Consider the following 21,013-nt stretch of genomic DNA (forward strand, 5'->3'; position numbering starts at 1 on the left):
CGTGACTAACATGTAATTGAGAACATACAAGTCTTTTCATTCATGGGCTCGTGATTTAATGGATGTATTTAGTGTTAAATAGTCAGGTTCTAAATAAGTTTTCATGTTTACCTTTTTAATCCCAGTTGAATAGTGTTTTGACTCTGTTTTATGAATTACTTCTTCGCTTTTCTACTACCTCCTTTTCTTCCACGTGCCAGTTTTCTTGTTTTATATGACCTCCAAAATGCTTGTATTGTTATAACGGCTTGTTCCATTTGGCGTCTTTGTTCTTCCTCTCTTTGCCGTCTTTCATCCTCTAGCCTACGTTCTTCCATTATCTTTTGATACTCTTCATTTATAATCTAAATCCAAAGAACCTTAATTAATTAGATGGTTATTATTAATGATTTAAAATATCTTTTGATACTTGACATTTTTCCAAGTAGTAAGCATTTTGTGGCGAAATGTATGATATCACACTATAAACAATAGCTAGTTACTTGCCTATATATGGTTAATGGACTATGATTTTTTCGTATTAGTGTATTGCAGTCTACATTTTATTGTGGTTAAATTTTGTTAGATCAATTAAATTCTGAAAGTGGAGAATTTTACTTCAGGAAATGTTCATCAAGTCAAATTCTTAAACTTTTATAAATGCGAGATGAATGAATTGTACAAAGTTATGAGATAAATGTCTGAAGATTAGTAAACTATCCATGAATTACAAAATAGTAAATTATCAATAATTCTCCGTCGATGAGGCCGACTTAAAACGCAGATCTATGGTGATAGGTTATAAATATTTTAGATCATTAAGTGGAAAATTGCTCCAGATAAATATTCTATCAATCCTAACTTTTAATCTCCTAATTAACATTACATAAAATCTATCAGTTTCACAGAAAACTGCGCTCATGTTGAAGCTGATAATCAAACTAATAAACTGTATCAAATTCTGAGTAATCATTTCTCAGTTTAAGTTCATTAACAATAATGGAAGAACACTGTTCATAGCATAGATTATGCAAAAAATGGTATGTTGTCAGGAAAGCCGAATATTCCAACTACAGAAATTGATTTTTGTATGTCGTTTGTAGATATTGTGGGATTTTTATAATTAACTCACAAACTGATCATAGATAGACAGCTATTGAAGACTAAAAAACACTAGAAAACTATTTCTTCTTAGCGTTGGACTCCTTAGCAGTCAGCATTCACCAGTCTACTACTGGGGATCGAAGCCAGGACCTTTGGTCTCGCGTGCGAACGCTTAACGTTTAAGACTATTTAGAACAGGCATCTAATGTTCTACATGTTTAACTTCGGTCAATTCACGAGATTGCGTGACCATCTTTCATTGCCTGCGGTTAGTAACTGTCTCATACGACACCGTTAAACTTCACTGGCCATGGCTTCTCACTGGGAATCCCGAGACTGCCTACAAGTTTACACTGACGAAATCTGATGCCGAAGACGAGTCATCGATTTTTACCAGGTCAGCCACTTAATTTGGCTGTTCTTAACCCTAAACATAGTCTGAGAATTTCGTCGGATGCTATAAACGTCTATCCAGCTATTAATTCATATAGTGTTGGCATCAGATTTTGATGAAGAAAATTCTCTGTAAAAAGCTTTCTGTTTTAAATCGTATATAATTATGAGCTCTTTCAACCACTAAGCAGTACTTCGAGGACTTTGATTATTGGACCTGGGAAAATTAGCATCAGCTGCTTTCACGAGGATGAATAGCTTCGGCAGTTATTAAATAATGATCATAAAAGTCCTATTAAAAAAGTGTTGAGTCGGCTTTCCGAGAACTGCAATGGAGCCTCCAGAGGCCCTAAAGAAGCCAGAGTCCCAGCCAATCAGAGCATGATGGAGCTTTCTCGAATATCAACTTGGCGTGCTGCTATTGGTCAGTAGCACAATATGTCTTTTAACGGATTGGCCAAAATATGATGCTGATTTAACAAATGTTAACATCTATAAATACCCGTGTTTTCCTGTACAAAAAGAAACTTTTGGAGTGAAGTGTTGCGCTTTTTCTCTCGAGTTCAATTCCCTGCGTAGTTCTATCTTGCGGGTGACCAGAATAGCTTAGGAACCGAATAAAGCGTTCAAATTAACAAGACTTATCAAAAATGTATCGTTTTTTTCCAGTTAGTTGCACAAAAAATGTTACAGAAACTTAATAGCTGAACTCCATATATACCTAGAACACTTTAGAATCTTCTTAAATAATTAACATATTACCTGCGTCAGAATTCAATGGAGAGTAGAAGTTGCCGGAATACAAATTTACTAAAAAAATCAGTAAACATTCAAGAATGATGTGGAACGGGCAAGGTCAAAAATGCACCGATAACTATTAGTTATTAGTTAGTGTATAAACTTTTTTCACTAAGACTACGTTGAAGTAAATATTTGTTAGTATAACTATCATTTTAAGAGATGGGTAAGAGATTTCTTATTTGGACATATTGTTCAAAATTGTACAGTAGTTTGGTTTGATTTGTACTTTAAGTCAGCTACAAACGAACATCTTAATGACTAGCTAATCCAAATATGAACTACATAGGAAGCTCTGTATTTCAATGAATATTGCTTAGCAAATCTTTGTGTACAGATAGTTCCAGAGATCTGAATAGTATTAACGTAGATGTTGATTTTCAGACTTGATTTTTAATGAAGCAGCTTCCCTACTATTCATCTGCAGCTTGCTAGTATATATTATTCTCTCCACTTTGGTTAAAAGCAGGAAAGGCAATAAAAAGACTTGTCTGATATATAGTTTTCATTATAATTCAAAGTATACGATTACCGATGATAGTTAGGTTACCGAAGATTTCAAATCTTCCATGAGTAGCAGATTTCAGATATAAATTGATAACCATCCTAATCTATGGAAAAATTTGAAAGTCTTCACATAACAAATGTAGGCAAATTAGTCTAATTAATATGATTTCAGTGCCTCTTATGTGTACAGGTATATAGGAACAATTAGTTACTCATTAAATATTTGTTTTATCGGGTTATTAAATGAAATTCCTCTCACTTTTGTTAGATTACCTTCGTATTAAATTGTTAAGTTAAAGTAGTACTATGCGAACGTATTTCATTTGTAGATACACTTTTCTCAATCTCTAACATGCCTATAAATCCTGATATTATAGAACAATACAAAATCTTATTAACACACTTCGTTGTGTGTCCTTTAAAGTGCTGTTTATAATGTATATCATTTAAAAACATTAAATTCCATATCTAGTAGACAATTTTGTCTTACCTGAAAACGTTCATTCAATTCATCGTAAGCGCTTTTCTCCTCTGTATACTCCGCTTCCAGGGCATCATATTCATCCTGCAATACAATAAATTGATTTCCATTCAAAATATACAGATGTAAAAGTTCTATTTTCCTAAAGTGATGTATTACAGGTGGAGCTGTGATTTAGTGAATAAAGTTCTAAATATTAAACTATTAAGTCTCACAATTGAATCCCAGTTCACGGATTTAGTTTGATTCAGGCATTTAAGTAGTATCTATTTACTCGCATATCTAAAGTTAAACTCTAAACTGTGAATATAAATTTGGAATTAATAAATGAGCGTAATTAATCAATATTTATAAGTTCTGTATTACCGACGAAATTGTCACAGTCAGACAGTGATTATCAAACGCTAAAGAGGATTTGGCCTCTTCTATGAGGTTATGTTTACTCATACTAGAAAACATTGACCAATTTAACAAGTATGGGTAAAATTTAGCGATAAGTGACTAATAGTGCAAATTTAGCCTAGAAGAAACTTTCGTTACTTTCAACGTTGTTTAGTTTTATGAAACAATTAAGCTTTGTCGTATTTATAACATTTCATTAGGAGTTAAAAGATACCATAAATTCCTATTTTATGAAGTCAAAGGTTTGAAATTCAAATTATAACGAGCACTATCAAGTCGTTCTGAGGTACATAATACAAACTCTCATCATACTTCAGTAAGAGATGTTTGTCTGTTGTTAACCGAATGCAGAAAATTAAAACGGCAAAGTGTCTTGTAACATGTTTTAATGATAGATGGCTCGAGAATATACTTAAGGGAGGATTAACAAGATATGTAGAAAAGCTAAAAGAATATGCTCATTCCGAGGTAATTTGACCTGAGTCTGAATGTACCTTAAAGGCAGTAGTGATATCTGTTCGGAACTTAAACTATAATTTTACGAAAAGCCAGTTGATCCCGGTATCTTTTACTGAATTAACAAATACTCAGAGGTTCTTCCTGATAGACTTTTAACACGAGAAAGTGCAAAATCAACATAAATGCAGACAAAATAAGTGTCTAATCAGTGGTAAAATAGTGTTTATGCGTAAAAACAGACTTTTGCCTATAATTATTAAACAATCAGAGATTAAAATATCATCCGTTAGGAAAACTATGATTAACTTTCAGTCAGCTATTTATGATTCATTCATATTCCTAAGTAAACAGAATATTGCTATTGAGATGAAAAAAAATAAGGAAGATATTGGTTCACAGGAGAGTTCTCTTTTCGGTGAGTTCATTTTCAAAGCTGTACAATCTCAAATATAAACTTATTTTTCCAAACGATAATAATGGCAATCATGGTGATAATAAAATTTTTACGAAACATGGTAACGGTGCGTTAAAATAAATGAAGGCATAAAAACGTTATATTTTTTAAGGAAACTGTTAACAATTTTGTTGTTGAGGGCTTGAATATTCATTTTCAAAATAAATAAAGAATTATGACTGTAAAGGAAATGCTCAAAATAGTAAGATAAAATGATATCTGTGAAAGAAGAATAGGAAAAAAAACAAGAGATTAAGATCATGATGGAAGAAGAGGTTGTATCAGTTTCTTTTGTACACATAATTCTGGTTTTTCAAAATGTATAGCAAATGCTAAGACAGCAGCTCACTGTCATTGGAAGCTTTCTACTTAACTTGTAGATGACTTTGAACCCTGAATCCGTTTTGATTAAATGATCTGTGTTCACAAGGTGTTCGTTAATACAGTTTCTTATTGATGTTTTTCCGCCTCTTTTCAGATAAACCTGGTAATGTTCTTGAGTCCCTTTAGATAAAATACGCATCGAACGACTTGTATACCTAGTTCCTTATGAACATTTAAATTCATAAATTCATATGAAATCGGTCATTAGAGTTTATCCTTTGGATTGTTACTGATCACAAGGTTGCTGTGACGAAATTTCGGTGAGACTATAATTTATGTATGACCTTTGAGCGACGCAGAGATGACCCTTAGAATGTTCACCTATTAACTATACCAAATGAGTATAGAGAAGTCATTGAATGTAAAAACTATATTTGAAATATTCTCAGCGATTGAAATTTAAATAATTCTGACGTTTCGTCCAGCAAACTTGTCTGGACATCTTCAGGTTAATAATCAAAGTCATGATCATCAAAGAAATATATAGCGTTTATCAATCAAATCGAATCTATACTGTGCTAATCCAATCATAGTTAGATGATGACTTTAGTAAATAGGATAACGTGAGTCAGATAAATGCTATCATGACTTCGATTATTAACCTGAAGATGTCCAGATAAGTTTGCTGGACGAAACGTTAGAATTATTTAAATTTCGATCGCTGACATTTTAACTTACCTAGAATTAGAGTCTTCAGATGTATTTTTTGGTTGTAGGTCTAGCTCGATAAAATGGTATTACATTCAACAACAAAAAACAACTCATAGTTTAACATTAATACCTGTAAGACTGTCATTTCTTGATCATATTTAGAAATCTTCGACTCGATATCACTTTCCATTTTATAAATGGTTGATCGAATTGTTTCCTCTTCAGAACGATTAGTCTCAATCAACTTTTCAAGTAGTATTTCTTGACTTTTCATTTCTTTACTTAAATTGTTTTCATTTTCTATGTAGAGAAAGTATTAAATTGTAAGAAATATTTATCGTATTGTAGCTAATAAGAATTTAAATATATGAGAACATATTATTTAAAACAAATTCACAATGTGAACCAAATTGTTTGTATACACAGACTGTGAACATCAACTCCCTATTACTCAACTTAATCCAGTTGATGAGTTTTAAAGGCGACGATCACTATCCAAAATATGTATTTTGGAAAATACTGTCATTTGATTGTTTATGGCACAGTTTTCATCTCAACCGAGTAGGAGTTTTTCCATTCATTCGTTTAAATGATACATCTGAAAGTAGTCTCTTGCTTCTAAAATACTATCGTAATTAGGAGTGAAATATGATTGTGAGCTCATCAATAAAACGTTTGAGAGAAATTACAGTAAGAATCAAGTCTTAAATACCTTTATTAATAGGATTCAATAAACCCAAATATATGGGTAACAGGTATGGAACGAATTTCGAATCACAAAAGAACAACCATTTTCGCAATTGACGAGCGATAACTTACAGCATTTCTTTAACGTAGTCAATTCATTTACCAAGTACAAATTTATGAATTGTTTTTTGATAATTAGTTATACTTTAGTGTACATTACTTACGGGGACAGGATTGAGTAGTATGTAGCAGGAATTGGAGGTAAAATACCAATCAGCAGAAGTGAAACAAAGTGAGGAGGAAGGAAAACGAAGAGCAATAAAAATAACGACAGGATCGAAAGAATGATAAAGTGTGTGAAGGAAAAATGAAGGGATATATGCAAATGACGTATTTAATGTATGGTTTTCTTATTTTACAAAGTTTCTGATGGAACTGTGACATAATTAGCTGAAAGGTGGATAAATTAACCATCTACTGTCTTCATCTCACACAAACTCTGTGTTCACTAGTGACCAGCTTTGAGAGGAAATTCCCGAAGTTGTACCACGAAGCCATGACTAGTGGAACTAGAGAGGTACTCACCGGAGACAATGGAAGATAGTCGCACAATGTTGTAGGTTGATTGAAGTTAGACATTAACACAATTAGATGTCGGCACAGCGGTTTAGAAATTATCATGCGCGCCAGATCGTGGATGCGCACTGCTGAGAAGTCCCACGCCAGGACAAAACAGTTTTCCAATGCCTCCAGGTTTTGACTGGTGACCTGATTTATATCGATTCATGATTTCAGTGAAATCTACCTAACAATTAATTACCTATTAGACTTCATTAAAAGTTGATAGCTTAAAGAAGTATATACTAATGTATGAAAGAATACACTAGTCTAATTAGTAAGTTGCTCTACCTCATGTTAACGATCTCAAATTTATATCAAGTAACTATTTCACTCATTCAAAATCGTACTGTGATAAGTACCAACCGACTATATGGTTACGCAGTACTTTCATACATAACATATCATAGAATATCAACTAAATGAATATTAGTCGTAGTTTCGAGTTGGTTTGTTTAACTGTGCAGTCAATTTACAAATTTTTAAACACAATATATCATTGGAATAAAAATGATTTATCTTTGTAACCTCCATAGACTTTGACGATCAAATTATTATTCGTCAGAAATAAAATGAAAATCTAAAACACTATCAAATAATATTTATAAAAATCGATATTCAGTTGGACATAACGAGTATAGAACCTGGCACAAATGCCCGTAATCTCTAGTTATCATACTACACGTTGAGATTAACAAAGTCAACGATTGTGACCGGTCAGTTATAAACCATGGTAGAACCTGTGATATGTGCCACACCCCACTAGTATAGCAAGATGAAATATTTGAAATAAATCAGAGTATTAAAAGTAGTCACGTCATTAGTGGTAATAGAAAAGAGAAAAAAATTGAATATATGGTTCAATAAGGAAGTTCACATCAATGGAATAACAGAATCTGTAAGGCAATTTAAAAACTTAAGATCTAAGGGTAAACAAAGAGTGAATTCACCTGTGCCATTACGAACGGTTTTGAGACATGTCAATCAAAGCCTGCAACCATAGGTTACGATAATTGCATAGACCTCAACCAGTTAGTTTGCACCTTCCTTCATAGCTCATTCTTATAATCAATTACTTTATGTATTGATGCCATCTATGACATAGTTTGGATGTCCCTAGTTTTCTAACCTATTCCTACTCCAAGAATATGAAGTAATTGTTACGGTTGTATGACTATTACTGAAAGTCATAGATAATATTAGTTAATTAATATGTCTCGGAAGTTACTCGTCATTTAATCTTCGCTCGGATATAACACCTCAAACCAAGTCTCAATCATACATTATCCTCAATAATAATGAAGTATTATATTTTAAGAAAACGATCCCTAAGTAATAACTGTTCACTTAACTTACCATCGTTTTGTTTTGTGATTTCTGTTATCTTTTTCGTTTCTTCAGTGTTAATTTGCTTTATTCGTTCAGTTAAATATTTTTCAAGATTATCAATTTCATTTTTAAGTTTTGAAACAGTATAACCAATTTTCCTAGTCTGAAATGGAAACAATGTAAATTGTTTTTTGTTTATACTAAGATTTTTGCAACAAAACACTTTTTGATAAGAAAACATATGAAATGAACAATTTTGTAAGTGATGTAGTTACATTATATTAATACTTTTCTGGTACAAGATAGATTATTTTGATAGATATTATCAGACCTAATGCAAAATTCTAAGTAGAAAATAACTGGTGTCATGCATTATTCAAATCTATAAGCAAGGACAAAAGACTATTGATTTTTGATTCATTTATAAACAGTTACTGATGACCAATGCTTAGTTATTGTTAGAGAACAATGAATACGCTATAACTATTGCATTATATGAGTATGATTTTATGGTTAAAATCTAAAACAACTTTTATAATTTCTCTAACATTGTTTTCTTCTATTTGACTACCACTTGATAATAAAGAAATTTGAACGGGAACATTTTCTATGTACTTCTTAGACCTTTAATATTATCTAATAGTTACGAGTTACCAGTATTGAACTTCTTATCTCATAATTTGAATTTAAGGTTAGGTGGGCTATTTTGCATGCTTAGTAGATTCTATGTGACAGATAGTGAGTGATTTCAATAAGTACCACCTTAGACCATAAGTGATTGTAATAAAAGTTTTCTAGCTTCAATTTAATTAGTTTATTGCCAAGGAGAGCTCAGGTTATTTAGTTTTTGTTACTACATTTCAGTTTATTCTTGAAAATATAAACTCGATGGCGTTTTTTAAATTCATATTTTTAGTGCGAACCTTGCTATTATCTGATTGATTGTTATCGCCTCTGGTTCGTTTAGTTTATATTCTTTAAGGTAGTTGGATGTTACTAAATAGACAGAGTTGTTTCGTTTCAATTTTAGACGTCTGTTAGGAATAAAGAGCTACCTTGAAAGTCCTGACTTCTCAATATTATATTTACTTGTGTATCATTCGAGTTCAAGAGTAATTGTGTGTCAAACACTCAGCTTATCCTATTTTTTATTTAAGGTTCTTGTATTGTATGAATCCTCCATTGTTAGTAAATAGGATTTACCAACTGGGAACTCCGATACATAGCCGTTTAAATCAAGGTTTAACAGTTTCAATGTAGCTTAAGTTATCCCATTGATCATTTCTCAGACTTAATTATAATCAATTTAATTTAAATTGTTTTATTTACATTATCATTATCTTTCTATCAAGTGCATTATTCTTCAAAATTGTAAAACAGATTTTAACCATAAACGTTCTTTTCTCAATTCCCGAATTAAAATCAATTGGAATTGTGCAAATAATTTCATTCTCTTTTCCTTCACCTCTATATATATGTATATGTGTTTCTTTATATTTATTCTTCAATTGTCAATGGTACTGTTACTATTACTGATCTCATATCGCTAGTTTTAAAAGTGAAAACCTCAAGTGATGTACACTTTTGCCTGTTATATCTATAGCTTAGATTCTTATTATACCATGTACAACTTTAGCACTCGAACTCTCCAAGTCGCAAATGAGAAGACAGAATACAAGTCAAAGAAATGATATTCCAAACAGTGTCAAATATGGTACAAAACTATCAGGTAATTAAAGTTTTGTAGTAAAAACGAAACCATCATTATAGTCATCCTATCCATATACAGGGGGTTTTAGCATTTATTCAATAGGGAAGTAACACATAAAGATTTTGTAATATTCTTCCGAAAGATGATTGGATGGAAAATCTTCGGCTCTTTCCAAGTTTCTTAGAACTCATGGACTGTCCTCACATTGCCAAGTTTAGACCTGATTATATATCTCTTTATTGAATTACGATATGTATATATATAAAGTATATCTTATTTTAGAGATGTGGTATGTATCAAAAACTAAGATCATTTAGTATCTTAACAAAAACTATATTCTATTATTACTCTTAAATATTCAACTATATTTATATCATCATTTATACTTACTTCTGTATTATTCTGGCAAATTTGTATATCCAATTCTTTAATAAGTTCAGTTAATTTTGTTTGACATTCTTGATCTCTAGTTTCAAGTTCTTTTATGTATAATTTTTTACGTTTTTTATCTTCTGGTGTAGTTAATAATTTTATTAATAATAATATTCTTAAATGTATTAAATATTCTACTAATTTTGTTTTATTATTTTGAGAAAATTGTGGTATCTGAATCCATTTAACATTAGTTATATGATTGGTAATTGTTTCTGGTAATTTCCATTTATCAGATAATTGTTCATTATTATCTAATAGAAATCCAGATAGGACTTGATTAATTAAAGGTTGTGATGACATAAAATGTAAAAAATTTCGGACATTATTCTCGAACTCTTCATTTATATTATGTTCCTGAAATATTGTGAAAGACAATAAGTTTTAGTGTACAGTATTGATAATTAGATATAGAATGAGTTGGGAACATTTTTGTCATTTGTCAAACAATTGAATTGACGGAGGAAACTAATCAATTACATCAACTTGGTAAACGACTAATCAATCTTAAGATCTACTGTATTACTATGACTACTTGTGTATAAAAGTAATGCCTTTTAGAAACATACTTCAAGGACGCTGTTTGATATGATAATGAGAGGTTAACATTCAAACTATTTATTACAATGAAATGCCAAACTAATAAAATTGTAAATGTAAGATACGAATTTCTAATCTATTTCCATATTTGTTGGCGTCTATGTGTTATTGAAGTATGGTTTTCTGATTTTGGTATTGTCAAAATGTTTAGCTAATAAGTAACTTTTCAATAAACGTTTTGAGGAAATTTATGATATAATTAATCAATTGACTACTAATTATGCAATGGTTAGTGTCAACCTCATATTGATTGATTCTAAGCAGCTCCATATACTTATCTTTTTTGACAGGAACTCATAAGATTTAAAGGTAAAAAATAATTATTTCGTTGAAAAACAATCTTTTTTTAAAATAGTTTAGCATGTATTCTATAAGAATATTAAAATATTCTCCCATAATTAAACTATCTCCAATCTGTTGATTAAAATAATACATTTGCAGCATAGAAACAGAAAATATAAGTGAGACTATAATTTACGGATGACCTTTGGGCAACTTTAATATGACCTTGAAAATGTACATCTACTTACTAAGATTAAATGAGGGTTATAAATTAGTACGACGAACTAGAATTAGGATTTACAGTTGAACGTTAGGTTTATAAATTATATTTAATGTTTTTATCATGAACTGATATCAGCTATAATGCCGAAATTGTATTTAGCCAAATGAGTAGATGAATCTCGAGCCAAAATCTAAGATCTGCTATCTTAAATTTGATTGGTTCGTCCATAAATTATAGTCTCGTTATTAAAGAACTGTAAACTTAAGTCATTGATGATTTTAATTCCGAAAAAATTCTATCTATCGACATTTTGGTGAGTGGAACGAGGAAAATGTCAAGAAGTTAATAATTTTTGTTGTTAACGAAATCTCATTCATCCTATAGATTATTATTCTTTCCACTTAGACATAGACTATTTATTGACAGGTTCTAGTAATATTTCTACGAAGATTTCATTCTAGCTTATTATTTACATAAAGTTTAAAAGCATCTGAGTTAGTGGTAGAATTATTTTTTTTTTGAAGTCGTGAATAACTACTTATTTGAAAAAGATTTATAAATCATTCAGTCTCATTTAATTATTGATATAAATGAATTACAATTTATTTATCACTGAGGAAGCAGATAAGATGAAAAACAAAGACTTTGTAAATTAAAATCCATTTAGAGGTAGATTTTAAAAACATCTTATTTTTTCGGTTAAAGAATTGTTAGCCAAAATCCTTCAAGTAACCATCAATGATATCTGTCTGGTGTTATAATGATTTAACGTTTGTAGAGGCTTTAAGGGTTAAGTTTGATTACAAAAATTTTGTACCTACTGGTTGGTAAGATGTGCAAAATTGTTTCTAATATCAACAAATTTTTTAAGTTTTATAGCTTATAAGATTTAATACATCAGCAGTCTAGGATTTGTTGAACTTATAGCTCAAGATAGTTGTAAAATTTCCATCTTCGGTTACTTCTTACCCTTCAAGTGTGTGTAGAGGAGAAAGATCATTAAAACTACCAGGTACTCAAACAAAGTCAGTATGAATGAAAAGCTTTCACTTTGATTCAAATAATAATTCTCATACTGTAAACAAACTGTTAAATACTCTCTTGTTGAAGCTGTAAAATCTTTGGAACTTGGTAATAAGAACTTTGCAACAATTTTTGAATGACTAATAGCCAATACACTTAGTGATGCACGTTTTTGGCCAATACGTTAGAATAACACTGTGATCGTAATAGGGGACTACATGGAGCATTGTTTACATTTACAAAACGTTTTTACTTGTTGCTACTAATATGACTAATGAATAAAGATAAAACGCACGTATTTTGCTAGTTAAACATACAGTATGTGATTCAAGCATTTGATCTGTATTTATATCAGCCGATTCCAAGTAAGACTTTTTTTAAAGGTCTATATTTCAGTAATAACTGATGCAAAAATACTTCAAAATTTTGTCCGAATGTTAAATTACTTCAGATAATTAGCTAACATAAAACGCCCTTTTATTTTAAGAAATCCCTTAATAATCAAAACTGATCAATGGTACCGGCAAAATTAATCAAAACAGTCACCCTCTACATTGGAGACACTTCATATTCTTTTTTATCACGTTAGGATCTAAAGCAATAAGTGATAATTAGTTCTAATGTAGAAAACTACCACATTAATGCTTTTTTTGTTTAGAAAATCGTGTTTTATATTACACAGAAGTCTATTAGGAGAGAATTATAGTAACATATAAGAAACATATGGGTATCTGCAATTCAGTAATTTCTTAATATGCTACATGGTGAGAACTCCACTTTTCGAACCAAAGGTAAACTTGTGTTTGTTATATTTAAGCAAAGAGCCAGAGCACAGAGCTAACTCATTGTTAAGATGGATTACCATGTTACTATTAGAGTTCTAAGCCGCAAAACATACTTTGGCTATCAAGAGTTATGTAGGTGAATTTCCATGGCTTCAAAGCAATCAAAATCTCACAAAAACTGAGTAGATTAGCTTTGTTAGAATCTGAGATTACACATGTGATTTGTAATGCAATGAGGAATTTTTAACCAGACAATGAAGTTTCAAAAGTAGAATCTTGAAAGGTTTGATAACAACTAAATACAACAAACTTTGTAAAGCCTTCCAAAGTAGTAATTATCATAATCAAATATATAAATATCTATCTCAAACCAATTCAATCTGCATTCATATTGATAGGTATTTTAAAACTCTATAATACATTTTACTATTTAGAATTGATCAACAGATATACGAGGTTTCATACTTTTACTTTTTTAAATTTCCATCGATAATTTATTTTACATGTTTTGAAAACCATTTTCTGAACTCACCAAAGAATCGTTTATTTCTGATTCTAACAAAGTTTTGTTGTGAACAAGCATGTAACTTACTGATATTTTTCAGCATCTTACAGTTCTCAGACAAAATTTTATGCGAATAGGGACTGTCGAGGTTACTAGCTTTTATTAAGTCGTATTCTTTTGCTTGATTTATGTAAAGACTCACACGGTCTAGTAGGCTTTCTTCATTTTGAACCTGTGGACTCTTATAAACTAATATTGAAATGACATACCTCAACACTTTCCTTTATGTTCTGTAAACATAAAACAGTTAATACTTTTTGTAAAGCCGCATCAAAAACAGCAAGCACCTTTTTGGAGATTGGAGATTCAATGTGTCTGCTTAATGGCATCAATCCTTTGATGAAATTCATTCTTTGACATGGTATTCTACGTTCTAAATCCATGTTCGTAATAGTTCACCAAAGATTTTTCAGCAACTCAATTGGTCTGCAGGCTAATAAACTAGGAAGTCAACTAGTTTATCAAATAAAAAATTTGAGTTGATAAAGAGACAAAGACTACTTGAGTCTTATGTATATGACAAAGAAGAAGATTTATCTTCGACTTGTTACAAAAATAACGGGACGTAACACTAACTAAGGTTGTAAGTGCTTTTGAAAACAGAGTAACTTCAGCATATTAGGATATACTGGTATTCAAGACTGCTTGATTTTTTTTCCACAAAGACAAGATTCTATCTGATGAATACATAAAAACTAGAAGGCATGAAATGTTCTCGAACCTCTATTAGTACTAGCTCTGAAAATCTCGTGTTATTTGTCTCCAAATTCATTATTATTAATTTCTCTTATGTTGTTTGGCTATAGATATACTCTTAAATGATGAACTCTAGGTTCATTCTTACTCATTAAAATTAAAATTAAGTCTTGAGAATGAAATTTTTGATAATTACAACTAAAATCATTCACCTAACAGTAGGCTTTTCAAGCGTCTAAAGTTTGAAGCCAAGTCGCTGGCACGTTTCGAAGTTTTTCTGACATTAAATTTGAATCAGTGAAACTTGGTTGAAGGCCACATATTTTTCGCGCGCTTTATCATCCTTTTCAAAATCTTACAAAGCGATAGCGATCGATTTATCCTAACCGAAAAGACTTTATTCTTCTAATGCTCCTTCAGCTATTACTGGATACAGATAGCTTTTATTGAGAGTATTTCTTGTTCTAACAGCGAATGAATGATTTTAAATAATGATGTTATCTTTCAAACAGATGGTTGCTGTCTTAAAACATTTTATAGTTTGAGCATTGGTAGAGCTATACAAATGAATGTGATTGTATTTTTGTCAAATTTCATAATGCCTGGTATTAACACTTAGTGTTACAGATACTTCAGGTACAAATGAGAGAAAATAGATCATTATCTTTAAGTCATCATTTAATATGACTCATAGGTCATTGTCAGTTAAGATTGGACCCAAGAATATCCTACCAATTCTGTAGCTAGTGACAACTGAATATCCAACAACCATAGTGTTACGCACAGCTGCATTGATAGACATTAATCTTGCCTCATGTCAGCTTTGAAGGACGTCAGGGCCACTATCCCATGCTACTTCCCTCCGATTTAGAGTGTCCTTCAGAATAAAATAATGTTGAAGATCCAGCGCAACTTGTTTAGATACAGAATAAACCACAATGGAATCAGTCGATTCCCGTGGTGCCCCATTGAGCAGACTGTGAATCTCGGTAGAAAAGTATTAACATAGGTCGTCGACTTTCTGTCCTCAGTACGTAGATCTGAATCTGTTTTGGCCTAACACAAACTAGGGTTTCAAGCTAAATATTATCGGTTCATACATAGGTTACTTTGCAGAAGTAGAACTGAGCCTATTTCACAAGTTGTTATATTAGACTTGAGAATGCACATGTCGTTTCAAAAGTTGATGTTAATATATGATAGAATCACATGCTTTACTGATAGTTAATATGTTTATACCTAAAAACTACCTATATTGGCGTATTATTTTGAGGTCGAAAATGCCTTTCTGTTTATCCTTAAATCCTTAATTAGCGCGTGACTGTTTTACACTTTATTTCCTCCTAGTTTATCTTTGTGCCTACTTTCTTGTTTGCTTGAGAAACATACGCATATTAATGACAGAAATCTGTGACACATCATATATTTCAGTTTTTAGATGAGTCTAGCCTAACGATAAGTTTTGCGCCTGCAGAAAGTAAGGAGCCGCATGTGAGATAATCCGGTGGAGAACAGAATTAGAATGAAGGTAGGTCGACGGCTCGGTTAACACATAAAGTGCACTTATATCCAATACTGAAACCAGATACGAACGACTAACATTACCAATATAGTGTGTTTAAGGCTATGTTGTTATGAAATCTAGAATCTGATAGTGGAAGCTTCATAGACCCTCAAAACCTACGCAATTCAAAGCTATTAGTTCCTTTGATATATTTGGATAGTGCGCTACGAAGACGATAATTATAAGAACCACGCGATATAATGGCGCGATATACTTCGAACAATCTGGTCACACATATACTTGTTAAAAACATTCGTACATAGGGATAAAAATCAACTAAACAAATGGATGGCAAAAGGAAACAGAGACAATGAGGAAAATAATAAGAAAAACAATGTGTAACTTACCACTCTGGAGAATAAACTAATACTACCGAAGTAGGTATGAGGTGAGAACAAAATGTTTTTGAGTAAACAAAGAGGATTTGAATTTTTGTATGATTGAGGCTTCGATAAACCTCTTTAACACTTTGTACAGTGCTGTGCTAAAATGAATCTCAAAACATTTTTCAACTATATGTTGAACGATAAAAAAATGATGGTAGATTATTAGCTAATCTTATCAGTCATTTGATTTTATTTGTTTTTGCAACCATTTAGATACATGTCAAGACTCTAATTTGCAGATAAAGATAACTCATCCCCACATTTGTGTATACACACACGTTTAATTAGCAAACATAATGGAATGCGATGCACTCGTTTTCACACCACTTATGTTTCAAGTAAGGGGTGGAATTTATTTTTTCCTCGACAACGACTTTTGTTTTTATATGCAAATGTCCTAAGCTTTCACGTTTGAGGGAATTTTGGTGAAAAACGCGAAATTTCACCTAAATTGTGAAACAAATTGGGGTTCCATTAATAAATGTTATCCGATTTCCTCAAAGTGTAATAAGATTCTGAGGAGATTTTAGAGTTTTGGTGCCGATTTTCTTAAATTTCCTCGAAGTTCGTCACAGCGGTTTCCTCAAAATCATTCAAATTTACCCCAAACTTCGAAAGTCTCCGATTGGGATCCCATGATCAGTTGTGTATAAATCCTTAGCTCAATTAGCTTCCGAATAACTCAGGCGGTAAATTTAGTGGTATTGATTCAGACATTCAATAAATCATTAACTTTAGGTCAAAGATCGTTCTTACTTTACCAAATTGTTACACACTACGGAATTCAGTTTAGCTCGGCATTTAAGGTCTCTCGGTAGTCATGTCTCAGAGCATTAAAACAAATACCACTTTAAACTTCATTCTGATGGCTTCCAGGCTAAAGAAGCCTCAGAAAATCCATCATAGTTCCAAATAATTTTATAGAACAATATAACGTGCGGAGAGTAATTTGTAAAAATAATCCAAGGTGTTTGGCTACAAGAAGCACTAGTATAAATAACGTGTAGCGGTAAACAAATCCTCAATACTTCTGTAAGTCTTCAACATCTGAAACTGACCGCATTTATTTTATTGGATTATCTTTGCTGACGACTCAACGTCATGCTTCCGCACCGGATCCAGAGAGGGTACACAGTATTACGCATCACTTTCAACTGTTAGCCAGCCTAAACAAAATATTCCTCGACATACTGAGAGCCTTCTCAATATATCTTCGAACTCCTCCATTTCTGTCTCCTGATTTGACTGTGATGGCACACCTTGAATATAAAGGTATTACTGGTTAAGGCGTTGTCAAACTCCGAATACTTGTGGCGTCTTTAACTGAATCGCTTAAGGCGGCCTAAGGAAGATTCAAGAAAGAAAGACAGTACGACACTAGTTACCAAAATTGGAAGATCATGGAAAATTATGGCACAGAGGATGTGCAAAGTCATGAAAGCGAAAGAAGAATAGGATTCAAGCCGATAGATGGAAGTATGTAAAATCCCTCCAAACTGCTACAGAGGAACCTGCAAAAGGAAATATGAGAGAAATATATGGAACAATCAAGTAGCTAACTGGGAAATATAGTAAAATGGAGCGATCAGTCGTCAATAATGAATACGAATCAATCACTGAGAATGAAAAGTGTGCAAATGGCGAGTGGGATACAGAGAAGAGCTCTCGAATAGACCAGCTTTACTGGAACTACTGAATGTCGAAACAGCACATAAATGTCCACCATACAAACCAAGAATTGTGAGGTAGTGAAACCAGACAAAATACCATCTGATGCACTGTATTTAGATATAGAATTAACCGCAAGGATTTTTCATGTTACCTTGGAAAATAATTAAGAGGAATAACACGTGCCAACAGACAAGAAAAGTAGATACAATGATATTCAGAAATATTCGAATTAAAATGCAAACTAGCAACACCTACAAATGTATGATCCACATCGGAGAAAACTCAATGAGCACAACTGAACCTTCTGTACCTAAAGTTCATAACAGGCACGGAATAATGTAAAAATCTATTTTTTGCTCAAAAACGCCAAATACTTTATCAACATATAGAAAAAACAATGACTTGGAAAATGTGGGAATACAGGGAAACCACAGTTTTCTGTGCAGAAAGCAAAAATTTCAACACTATGTGAGAACTGAATGAGAGATTCAGTGGACATCCAACAAACCAGATTTTGTGGAGGTCGGTGATGTGGCGAGAACAAATCCCAACAATCGGAATAATTGTGGAGTAACCAATTTAACGAAATTCGTCACCGTAATCATCTTCATTGATTACATAAAAGCATGTAACACAGTGGACGGAACTGTTACAACTTGCAATTTTTGTGAAGTATTCTAAAAGATGAGATTTCTCAGGACCTAATGGATGTGGACTTTCAAAGAACTACCGACCACCCACAGTAATAGCAAAATAACTGAAAGTCATTGAGATAAGATTCTCATATCTCTGACATCATTGATAAGCCCAGGTTCATGCGAAGCCCTTATACTTAGATGTTTTCACTCACTGGCCAGTTGATCCCTGGGATCTTACCTCCCATGTTTCTGTATAGAGAATGAAAGGGAGAAGAACAATTTTTGAGTAAGACATATACGGTACGAGCCACAATATCTGAAGCGTCATCCGGTAGAAACCCGGCCTTTAGTGAACCTCCTCTTTTAATTTTTTTCGGAATGATGAGTTTAAATTGATCACTCTGAGTTGGAGTAGTCAAGCATGAGTCATTAGAGATGGTTAAGTGAAAGTTGAAATCGAACTGCTTGCTACTGAGTTGCTCAGTAAACAATTGTGAGTTAACAGTAGAAGCGCGTTTTAAGTTCATAATGAGTTATCTGGTTGGTCTTACCCTATTCTAATAAGTCCTTTTGTGTGAGATTTGAAACACAAAAATTCGGGACTGACATCATGTCAAGAGACCGACGCTATAGTGATCTTCAGAGTCTTCATCTATTAAGTAGGATCAAATGAGTGTTATAAACCAGTGTGAGGAATTAGGATTATGATTGGTTGGGGTCAGGGATTACATTTATGGTTTTCATCACGAACTGACATCAACTATAATTCCAAAACTCTATTTATCCGAGTGGATGGGTGAATTTCGCGCCAAAATCCGAGACCTGTTATCTTATACCTGACTGATTCGTCCATGAATTATAGTCTCGCTTATAAGTCAACGTTATGGGTCACCTATATGCAAGCTACTATACTTTTGGAGTGACTATCAGCTGATTATTGACTTACCTGGTTTTATTCTGGTGATAGTATGTTGTAGATAATAAGTAAGCGCGTAAATGTATCAGTGATGTTTGTTTGATATCTCTTGTTACAATACACGGCTGTCTCAGTGTTCCCTTTGTGTGAAGACTACAGGGATGGTTAGGATTAGTCTCTACTAGCGTACAGAAGTCACGACAAAATCTAATAGTATTCAAGAGGGTGGTTGTAACCACAGATGTCTAGAATCCATTAAGAATATAAACTGCATTTAAAGAACATTGGAACAACTGCAAACACTTCCATGACACACCAAAAACACCTCTTTGTAGTATAATTTACTAACCAATTCGTTCAAAACTATTGCTACCAGGAAAGAAGATACAATGCAGTTAACTTATTGCGTTATTGAGAACAAATAGAACTGTTCATAAGTAATTAAAAGTATTTTTGAGAAATTTCATACACATAGTTCCCTTTATCATTTTGAAAAGAGCAAGAACAAAGATTCTAGCAGAATAACATGAATTCATTTTATTTCGTAGGTTCTCGTCAGCTGCTTACAACCTATAGTATTTACAAAGATAATAATTACATAATGGGTTTGAATTGCTTACATGAGAGGGTTTATATTTAAGAAATATTCGTAAAGTATGACATGGGTGTAAATGAAATTAATAGGCTGAATATTGTAAATATATACCTAATGTGAAAGAATATTCTAGAGCATTAATTGTGACAACAGTTCAAAGGGGTAGAAACAATTGATTACATAATGAATAAACATTGATAGGAATATAGTGAGTAGAGTTCAGTTGAAAGACTATTAATTTTTTAAAGATAGTTGAAAAAATAAAATGGATGACGTAATAAATATAAAAGATAAAATTAAAAATAAAAAATTTTTTAAGCTGCAGCGGAAGAATATTTGTCACCAAGGCAGGGAAAGATTAACAATCATCTCCTTCTGAACACATAAATCAGGTTTTTGGCGCCTGATAGCAACTGCTTCAGCAAACTTCAGAAGACTGGAGTTTGGCTGCTTACTAATAACGAATGATTGTAGGGTGTCAACCTGGTGGCCTGTGTCAAGCAGATGTTTAGTGATTGCGCTACTTAGAGTCTTTCTCTTGTTCTGAGGTTTTTTGGAACATGTTCAAAAAATCTGAGATATGCCCTCCTTTCTGTTCGGCCAATGTAGCTGCTTTGGCAGGTACATGTAAATTTATAAATACAGTTGGCGGTAACATGAAAAGGATGCTTATCAACCTT

At 32.3% G+C, this 21,013-nt stretch overlaps 1 protein-coding gene across 1 annotated transcript; it reads right to left on the bottom strand.

The window, feature by feature from the left end:
* Window positions 1-44: 44 nt before the first annotated feature.
* On the bottom strand, window positions 45-17,338 carry MS3_00006237 (uncharacterized protein). Its single transcript, XM_051214361.1, has 9 exons — window positions 16,475-17,338; window positions 14,077-14,320; window positions 13,895-14,039; window positions 13,835-13,857; window positions 10,348-10,746; window positions 8,274-8,409; window positions 5,743-5,912; window positions 3,272-3,346; window positions 45-344 (listed from the first exon to the last, which is right to left on the bottom strand). Exons 2-9 carry the CDS (start codon window positions 14,248-14,250, stop codon window positions 156-158), a joined length of 1,311 nt encoding a protein of 436 aa, XP_051067526.1. The 5' UTR covers window positions 14,251-14,320; window positions 16,475-17,338; the 3' UTR covers window positions 45-155.
* Window positions 17,339-21,013: the final 3,675 nt, after the last annotated feature.

This window comes from Schistosoma haematobium, chromosome 2 (genome assembly GCF_000699445.3).
Source record: "Schistosoma haematobium chromosome 2, whole genome shotgun sequence".
Taxonomy (NCBI): Eukaryota; Metazoa; Platyhelminthes; class Trematoda; order Strigeidida; family Schistosomatidae; genus Schistosoma; species Schistosoma haematobium.